General features: G+C 37.3%; 1 protein-coding gene across 5 annotated transcripts in view; it reads right to left on the bottom strand.

Moving 5' to 3' along the window:
- Positions 1-3439: 3439 nt before the first annotated feature.
- The window catches only part of Dync1i2 (dynein cytoplasmic 1 intermediate chain 2), a 53032-nt gene continuing 46368 nt past the window's right edge, over positions 3440-10103 (bottom strand). For all 5 annotated transcript variants that reach the window (XM_029557246.1, XM_017794907.2, XM_008855253.2 and 2 more), the window contains 3 exons: positions 7664-7804; positions 5695-5820; positions 3440-4101 (listed from right to left, as the gene is read on the bottom strand). In XM_029557246.1, the coding sequence (XP_029413106.1) occupies positions 3988-4101; positions 5695-5820; positions 7664-7804 (381 nt within the window). In that variant the 3' untranslated portion in view covers positions 3440-3987. The remainder of the gene's footprint in view (positions 4102-5694; positions 5821-7663; positions 7805-10103) is intronic.

Below are 10103 nucleotides of genomic sequence, written 5' to 3'. Positions count from 1 at the left end.
TCTCTCAACCAAACCCAGAATTCATCAGTATGGCTAGTCTGTTAACCAGTTTGCTATGGGGATGATGACTAAGCTTCAAAGGCTCAAATTACAGGTGTGCCATCACTTTCACTTGATATTTACATGGATCCTGGGGATCTGAACTCTGATCCTTTTGCAGGGCAAGCACTTTAACTGCTAAGCCATGTCCTCAACCCCTGATGATTGTTCTTTTAAAAAAAAATATTTATTTTAATTATGTGTATGTGTGTGGGTTTGTACACATGAGTACAGGTGCCCACAGGGCCTGAAGGGGCTACTGGATTCCCTGGAGCTTGAGTTATAGGCATTTGTGAGTCACCTAATGTGTGTAATGGGAACCTAACTGGGGTCCTCTGCAAGAGCAGCAAGCACTCTTAACTGCTGAGCCATCTCTCTAGGCCATAGATGTTCTTTTAATATTGCCTTTGGGGTACTTTTCTAATCTTGGGTAGAATTAGAATTACTCAGAACTGTAAATCAGATGTCTAAGTAAATTATTTCCCAGCATTTATAATTTTAGAAAATAATTTTCTAACTTTTTTTGTATGTGTACATGTGTAGGGGTCAGAGGGCAACTTGCAGGAGTTGGTTCTCTCCTTCTACCATGTGAGTCCCAAGGATCAAACTCAGGTTGTCAGGCTTGATGACAGGGGCCTTTAACTCCTGTGTCATCTTTCTGGTCTTTTTTTAAAAAAATAATTTTTAATGAGTCAAATATAAGGTTCTACCTGGGAGTATTTTTCCCAAACCTGTATTGTTCCTGGGAGTATTTTTCCCTAGGTGCCTAACAATCAGCAAGAAGATAGCTCAAAAGTAAGCACTTCTTTCTTGTTGTTATATATGTTTGATTAAAACAAAACCACAAAGACTTCAATTGGAACTCTATAACCGAGTCATCAAAAGCAGCAAAGCTGGTGTGGCACTATACCGTGGATGCCCACGAGCAGCTGGAGCTGTAACTGCAGCTCCATTCTAACATACATCTAATTGTGCAGCTTTTCTAGTTAGAAAATTATTCCAATGCCAAAACTGAAATACTGGGATTGTGGAAAATACATTTTAGACTGCCCAAAAGGGAAAGAGGGAAAATCTAGTCACCTAAATGAGATGAGTGCAGAACAAAAGAAATTATTCTGAGACTTCAAGTCCCCTGCCTTGGCTTTCCTCTAGTTCCTCCTACGCTTTAGCCATTTATCCCTTCACAAAGCAGGATCTCAGCGTCGTTACATTTTATATGGAGTCTTTCCAAACTTTTCAGGGAACTGTTATCTATAAAGATGAATAAAGCTTCTACCAATGACTATTTGGTTTAAATGATAATAAAAAAATGATTCCAGAGATTTTTTGCAAGTTAAAAACTGAATATGCTTCCTCAACACAAAATAGGGCAATAATCTTCCTATTCAAGAGGAAAACCAACAAACCCAGAAATTATCCAGAAAGCTGTTAACTTGTTTCCTGCTTGGGAAAAAGTAAAACTGGTCATAAATAAAGTACAATTTATGTGACAAGATATTTTTCAAAATTATAAAGGTCTTTCACTCCTAAAAGTAAAAACCACATGATACACATTTGTGCCATTTAACCACTGTCAGAAGATTGTATGTCAATTATGAGCCTCAGGACTTTTGCCATTTAAAAAAAATTTTTTTAAATTTTATGTGTATGCGTGCATTGCCTGCATGTAGGTAAGTGCACCTGTGTCATGCAATGCCCGTGGAGGACAGAAGAGGCTGTCGGATCCCCTAGGACTGGAGTTACGGACGGTTGTTAGCTGCCATGAGGGTGCTGGGATTCGAACCTGGGTCTTCTGCAAGAACAACCAGTGTTCTTAACCGCTGAGCCATCTCTCCAGCCCTGATTTTTGTCATTATACAGTGAACCTCACATTTATTTGTTGTTATTATATAGTGGACTTCAAAGATAATTCCTTACAGTAAATTCATGTGCTCCTAAAAATGCATACTATACTAAAGTTGAATGAACAAAGGGCTACATTAAGGTTTTATTGAGGGGTTGGGGAGAAATGATTCTCCTAAAGTGAAATTCTTTGGTGGTGTTTACAAATACTTATCAATTTCATTTCCTTTATAAAAGAAAACCCTGAGTCCAATGACCACATCTTAATTTCCAACTTCACTCAACACTGTGTTTTAATGCTTTGTTTTCCCCTTTTTTCCTAGTCATTTTTACAAAGTAAGTGCAAAAGTACAGTAACTGAATACATGAATTTTTCAATAGAAAGATGGTGTGACCCTGCTGAAACTGAACTTTAGATTTAGACATTACTGCCATGAGGTAAGCTGAGATGTCATCTTTGGTGCACAGTAGGCAACTATGGGGATTAACTTAGAAAACTGAATATACAAAAGTAGAGAAATGCCTGATATAAGCTGGGAGGCAACTTACATATAATTAAAAATTCTTGACTAGAAAAAAAAATACAGGCTTGGTTAAAATCACACTTGTCATAGACACCAAAACTACAACTATAATTTGGGTCTAATATTCCTTACACTACAGAACGCTGACAGTAAAATTTTGTTATATAAAATTCTCTCCCAACAAATCATTGCTAGAATTAGTAAAACAAAACAAAAATGTTCAATTTCTGACCTCTAATCTTCATAGTTCAAGTTCTATTGAATGAAAAAAAAAACTTTCAGAAGGATTAAAAGGTCAGAATCAAGAAAAGGGACAACTTAAAGTGTATTAAAAAAAATCAAGATCTGAACTGGTGTGGTGGTATATACCATTAATCCCAGCGCTTAGAAGGCAGAGGAGGATGTCTCAATTTGAGGTCGACCTGGTCTACACAGTGAGCCTGCCAAGACTCTACAATGAGACCCTGTCTCAACAACATCTACCCAAAGCAAACAGAAAAATCAAGATCGGATTACAGTCCTTTCCTCTAGTCTTGAAATAGGTTGAATTCAATACAAATTCATTGATATTTGTCACCTGCCTTTTGTATATGCAGAGAAAGTTGTGGTAACAAATTTCAAGATGTAGAGCTGACTTTAACGCCAAAGCATGGGTCTTCTGAGCACTATTTGGCTTCATGGCTAGAGCAACCATAAGATCAGTTCTTTCCAAGCAGTCTTAGTCTCAAAGAGCTCACATTGCAGGGCTGTTTCAATCAGTGAAAGTGATAGGAACCTACCATTTATTCTTTAACACAAATATAGATGGAAAGAAAGTAACACAGCCAAGCGAAAGTCAACCTAAGAGAAATTTTCACCAACAGATTATCCAAACACAAGTTCACGATGCCTAGAGAGAGCTCCATTATGCCTTGTACAGTATATATTTAAGGCTTTACAAGATTTAAAGTGGATGCTCACAATAGGAGCTTCAAGAAAATAAGAGGAAAGATACTTTTTACAAAGGAAAATTCAAATTGCAAAAAAAGTGAAAATTTGAAAAGTTAACACATAATTGTTTTTATTTATAGTTAACTACCACAGAACTATAAAAGAACAAGAATGTTAAACTGAAACAGACAGGTAGGTATATGCATGCTATAACTAAAAACAATGTGCCTATATATTATGGTTAGTGAGAACATTGTTGACAAGGAATTATGTATTATATTGTATACCAAGGAATTGTGATTGTTTAAAAATATGCAGAACTTATTTAATCTGTGCTTTAGAAATAACTATATAGTACTGTAAGTTGAAAAGAATTCAAAAGAACAATTAACAATATACACCTGTGTATTGGAATTCAGAAAAAGGCTGCATTCTGTAAAGTTTTCAGCTGTATTAAAAATGGTATCAATCCAAAACAAAATGCATAGAATATAAAACGGTCATTGTAAGATTTGCTTACTGCATTAAACCCACAGCTTAATCCATGAAATTTCCTTTTAGTTCTCATTCAATCAGAAGCATGCAAATAGTTTTAGGATCTACTTAAGCGTCTTTCCCAAGTTCACTAAGGCTCCGTCCCACTTTTTAGGAGCTAGGCAGGTATTCGGGTGGCAGCTTCTTCCTCTGCGTCAGCTCGGTTTGCATTAATTTCTGCAAGTGTCCTGCCAAATCGTGCCCATTCATCATTGCGGGGAACAGCAATCTGCTGTTAAAAGAAAGACAATGTTTTTTGAGCACTGAAATAGAAGATCATCTTATCAGTTTGTTTTCAAATAATTTTTCCATAAAAGTAATAATTGACCTAAGTGGCCTTTCCATAATTACAGAGACTATAACAATGATTTACAACATTTCACAACAAAAGGCGGTGTTTGTGAAATATGTAGTGACAGCTTCAGAAGTGAATTCGCTGTTGCCACTAGCTGTGTAAGAATGATGCTCTGCAAATGTGTCTCCTGTGCACCCTCTCATGGATCTTGTTGGTGGGAAGGAATTTCTCAAAATTTGTTATTGTATTCTTGCACCACTGCTAGGATGAAACAGTTCTTTTATTGTTTTAGTCTTTCCTGAGACAAGATCTCTCTATGTAGCCCAGACTGCCTCCAACTCCTGAATTGAGGGATCATAGGCGTTTGCCATCTTGCCTAGGATGAAATAGTTCTGAAAGCATGGTTCATAAGAGTAGGTTTCTCAGAAGTAGGTTTCTTATGTTTGGAGCGTAAGATAATCTTTCTCAATACTCTAATTCCTCTGCAGAAGCTATACTTAGCATTTAGTGTTGGATCAAGGGCAAAGAGAAAAAAGAAATTTACGGTGCCTTTGTCTCACAGATGCAATCCAAGTGATACATTTTCTTGTAATTGCCATTAAATTATCATAGAGACTGACACTACCAAGATAGGGTACAAACCATTCAATATGGCAAATGTACATACTTGCTTCTAAATCTATAATATCAAATAGGGTAGCTACTGGCCAAATGAGACAATTTACATTTAAGTTAATTAAAATTAACTGAAATTAAAATTTCAGTTTTTGAGTTTTACTAATCACAGCATTTCAATAGGCACATTTTGCTGGTTACCAAGCCAGACAATGCAGATATAGAAGATTTCCATCTGTGCACATTGTTCAACTGGCTGCACTAAATGATCCAATCTATCTTCTCCCAGATCCAATTGCTATAGGCCACTAAGTGTCAGGACAGGATGGGGAATAATGACACACAGCAGAGCAAAAATGAGTAAAGCACTAGCCAGGATTAAATAGGAAGACTCAACCCTGTGTGCTGCGTACAGTCAGGCAGAGCAACAGGACAGAGAGCTGCAACTCATCCTGCTGAATTAAATTACAATGGTTTTGCATCAAGTTCAAATTTCAAGATTCACTTCTTATACAGGCATTTGAGAACTCTCAAAAGATATTACCTTTGATTTCTATTATCTGGCCCAAACAAATCTATGAATATAGAAAAGTAAACTTTTATCTCCATATCAATTCTATAAAACCCCAAAGTCCACTTATATCCACATTTCTTTCTCTGACTGAAAAATTTCTAGCAACACCTAATTCAAGAAACAAGGTGCCTTGACATATTGTATTGCCCTCAAAACCTGTTGCACATGGGCACAGGATGCCCAGTTTAGGAAGAAAATCTCGAGTTGCTTCTGTGATGGAAAGCATACAACAATGTAGTTTATACAATTCATGAACTACATGACCAGGTTTAACTACTGCATACCTTCACTACAATGCTACTAAAAACACAGGTCAAAACTATTAACAGCAAGCCCCATACCTCTCCCACATCATATATGACAATCTGTCCTTCAGAATCACCCACAGCAATCTCTCTTCCAGAATGGGTCCATCTTACACGATTAAGAGCAGGGTTGCCCTCCACAGAAATGCTGGCGGTTGGTACCTAAAGTCATTTAAAATGTTCAAAGTATGCACAGTGTTAAAATTTTCATTAAAATTTCTAAAACATGTTAAACAGTAATTCTTCCCAACTTTCTTCCTGTTCAGTGATGTATTATGAATGACATTACAGTTTAGCTTTGAAAATGGCCTGGGAGAATAACTTAAGTCCCTTACATGACTGCATTTTCATTTTTGAAAGATCTCCTCAATAATTTTTGTGTGTGTGTTTAACTTCCTTAAAAAGCTGTTCAAAAACATTTGACCAAAACCCACTTAAAAGGATTATATTTTAAAAGCCCTCATAAATGAGCATTTTCTACTTTAGAGGACGGGAATCACTTCCGTAACTTGCACCTTCGACAGCTGAAACCTGTATTTTGATGACCAGTTCCTAGAAACAGTTCACACTAATGGTACAATCAACCTTTCCAAAGCCCCTGTCTCTGTCAAAGGGAAGCAGGATATGGCCCAGTACAATGGGACCAGGACCCTGGAATTTGAATGTGCCTCTCCTGTACTTAGGAAAAACAGATTTACTAGCCACACATGGAGCAACATTCAATGACTCCACCAATAAAAACAATTAAACCTTTAAAGTTTTGAAATATGAGCAAAATGGTCCTTATAACTGACATCATCTACCTTTCCCAAATGATTAGGCCAAAACTGTTGTGAGACCCTATCTTAAAAAAAAAAAAAAGAAAAAGAAAAATGTATAATCAAGTCTAATTATCTAGCTTACACTTTTTCCTAGCAATATTTGAATGTTCCTCCAAAACAATAGGTAGATGATGGCAATAAAATCCTTGCATTTCCTATATATAACTCTTTTTTTTTTTTGCCCTTGTATAATCAAGTACTTGACTTCAAGGGTTTTGGAAAGATGACAACAGAAATCTGAGGACATGTGGGAAGGTGCCAGTGCCTTTCCTTCAGAAGCTACTATTGATGGAACTGTTAATACCACATCTACTAACCAGTAAAAACAGAGAATTCAAAGAACATTTTAAGTCCCTCTAAGCTGGTAAAAGCACGTATCTAAAAAGAATTGATAGGTACAGTTAATTTTTACTGCTAAAAAGTGATTTGGGTATGGCAATTAGGAAATCTCATGGTTTCTTTTACTATTATTACTATTATTATCATTATTATTATTAGTGCTGAGGATAGAACCTAGGATCTTGCACATTCTAGGCAAATGTTCTACCACTGAGTTATATTCCCAGACCTGGGATTTTTGAGACAGGGTCTCATCACATATGTAGCCCAAGCTGGCCTTTAACTCATACTCCTCTTGCCTCTGCCTCCCAAGTGCTGGGATTACAGATGTATGCCACCATACCCCACTCTATATTTGTTTCATAGTAATGGTTACACTGATTATAATCCTTCATGGAAAGCCATCAAAAATTTTTTTTCTTTCACTCAAACAAGTCAGGCTGCCTAGAATTTATGGATCATACACAATTCTATCAAGGCTAATAGATAATTCAGAATCAAGGTTAACATACTTTGACAATCTGAAACTATCTGTTTTCTAGCCTATGAATGAAAGAAATACTCCAACTGCCTCATAGAGACTTCTCCTGGATATTAGACACATGGTGCTGCTTTTCAGAAGTAAAGGAAATGTCTGAGTGCTCACGGCAACATTATTTCTCCCTTCAGCTCTGCACAGCATGCTGTTTGTTATTTAGGGTACAAAGCTTATTTGGCTTCTTTGTGATGAAACTACAATCACAGAACACTTTTACATTCCTTGGGATAAAAGAAATTTCACAAATTATTCAATAAATCTCCAATTTTCTATTTTTCAGTGCAATTTTTGTTATTTTCCTGCTCACCTCTGTATCATTATTGAGATTCCACAAATCCAGTCTCCCCATGCCATCCACACAGGCAAACAGGGCTGGGTGGGTGGGTGACCACATAACATCATAAACATAGTCTGAATTATCTTCAAATGAGTATAAAGGCTTGTTATTCTGAAAAGGAAAGTTGAATCTTAGCACAGTCAATATACAACACACACACATCATTAAACTACTTATCACTAAAAAAACATGATATAAGTTGAACAGGTATACCATCTTACATTCAACTCAGCCTAGAAAAGGTTTCTATAATTTGTTTCACCACAGAATTACAGGGCGTTACAAACTAAGAATCAGATACTAGGTTGCATTTACTTTTTAGCTTGCAGATGTCATACTGCTTTAAAAAAGGAATAGGACATGCTTCAAAATACTGGTCAGTAGAGGGTTCCTGAAGTTTCCAACAGTACACCTTGTGAATCTCCTCTAAATCTCCCCACAAAAGCAGACAAAACACCAAGGATGGAAAAACCAGAGTCACAACATCTATAGCAAAAGCAAGACAAAGCAAGGGGAACCAACAACTACAAGACCTGCACAGTTCTGGCATCCACATGGGAAGTTGCAGGGATAGGCACACACTCTGGACTGACAGCTGGAGCATGGCAGATGCTTACTTGGTAGCAGGATAAGAGAACAGCAGAAACTGAGAGGGGTTTGGCCTCATCCCAGTTATAAATGAATGCCACAGGTGCAAGATGATGCTAAGAAAGGTCTGGGCTCGGCACACTGCATACTCTCACACTCTTTTTTTTTTTTGATTTTTGAGACAGGGTTTCATTATGTAGCCCTGGCTGGCCTAGAATTCACAAAGCTCTGCCTGCCTCTGCCTCCTGAGTGCTGGGATTAAAGGTGTGCGCCACCATGCATGGCATGCTGTTAAAACCAACAAATGAGGGGCTAGAGAGATGGCTCAGCAGTTAAAAGCACTAGTTCTTCTTGCAGAAGATATGGATTCAAATCCCAGCACCCACATGGTGGCTAACAATCATCCGTAACTCCAATCCAAGGGATTTGATGCCCTCTTCTTCTCACAGGCATGGATGCACTTACACACATACAGCCATAAAACTCATACATATAAAATAAAAATAAAGAAATTAAAAAAAAAACCCACAATCCAACAAATGAGCATAGGTGTGAGGGTAGAGATCAGAAGAAAACCTTCAAGGGTCAGTTCTTTCCTACCATGTGGGGATCAAACTCAGGTTGCCAGCCTTGGTGGCAGGCAACTTTACCAGCTGAGCCATCTTGCCAGCCCATTATAAAGTTTTAATTTGTGAGTTTAAAATTTTAAGATATGACTGTAAAAGCCACTAGCAAGATCATCCTAGAAGTAAAAAATGTTTCTTTTTCATTTAAAAAACCCCCACAAATTTAACGAAACTTAAAACTAATAGGGCTGGAGGTTTAGCTCAGTGGTTTGGTGCTTGTATAGTATGCACAAGGTCCTAAGTTCAATCAGTAGTACCACAAAAATAAACTAACAAACAAAAACAAAACTAAGCCAAACAGAGAAGAGGACTTTTCCTAAAAATCACTGTTATGAGACTCAGATTATAGCTTAGTAGGAGACCACTTACCTAGCCAATGTGAAGCCCTGGGTTCAATCTCCATATACACATGTGCACATGCATGCACATGCCAAACATACATATACACACAATTTGCCCATTGCTCTCCTGACACAAATGTCAAATGAAGCCTCCCTCTCAGATAGTGGTTTCTGACTTAGGATGTGTATCATAATCCTCTGTGGAGCTTTGTAAAGACATAGCTACACAGTGCCATCCTAGAGTACTCCATTGCTATTTCTGGCACACCAATGATTCTAAGGCCTTTGACTCCTGAGGTAATGGTACACTTCTTCAAGAACATCCCATTTTCAGGTAATTTTATGGTCAATCATCAAAAACTTAAAAAATTATTTATAATCATGCTATATATTCAATAAAAATGTGTGTTTGGGGGGCTGAGGGAGTAGCTCAGTGGCAGAGCACTTGTCTAGCATGCTGAAGGTACTGGGTTTAATTAAAGCACTGGAAACAAAAGGTGTTGTTATTCATTATTTTTCAAAGAAATGGGGTTGGGGATATAGCTCAATGGAAGAAAGATTGCCTAGCATACAGCAGGTCCTGAGTTCAAGCCTAGTACTGCAAAAAAAGAAAAGAAAAAGAAAGAAAAAAGAGAAAGGGCGGGGGGAGGAATGAGAATCTCATAAAATGGGCAAATAAACTTATGGAAGGGTGCTTAATCATATTAATAATGATAATACCACCCAGCAATGAAACTATACCCATTAGAATGATTTTTAAAAAATCAGAAAATTCCAAGTGTAGTCAAGAATGCAGAGCAATCTGACCTTGCATACACTGCTACAGGTAGACCATGAACTGGTAAAAGCACTTGG

This window comes from Nannospalax galili, unplaced genomic scaffold (assembly GCF_000622305.1).
Source record: "Nannospalax galili isolate Female #2095 unplaced genomic scaffold, S.galili_v1.0 scaffold346, whole genome shotgun sequence".
NCBI classification, from domain to species: Eukaryota; Metazoa; Chordata; class Mammalia; order Rodentia; family Spalacidae; genus Nannospalax; species Nannospalax galili.
This window is presented reverse-complemented; position numbering and strand designations above follow the sequence as displayed.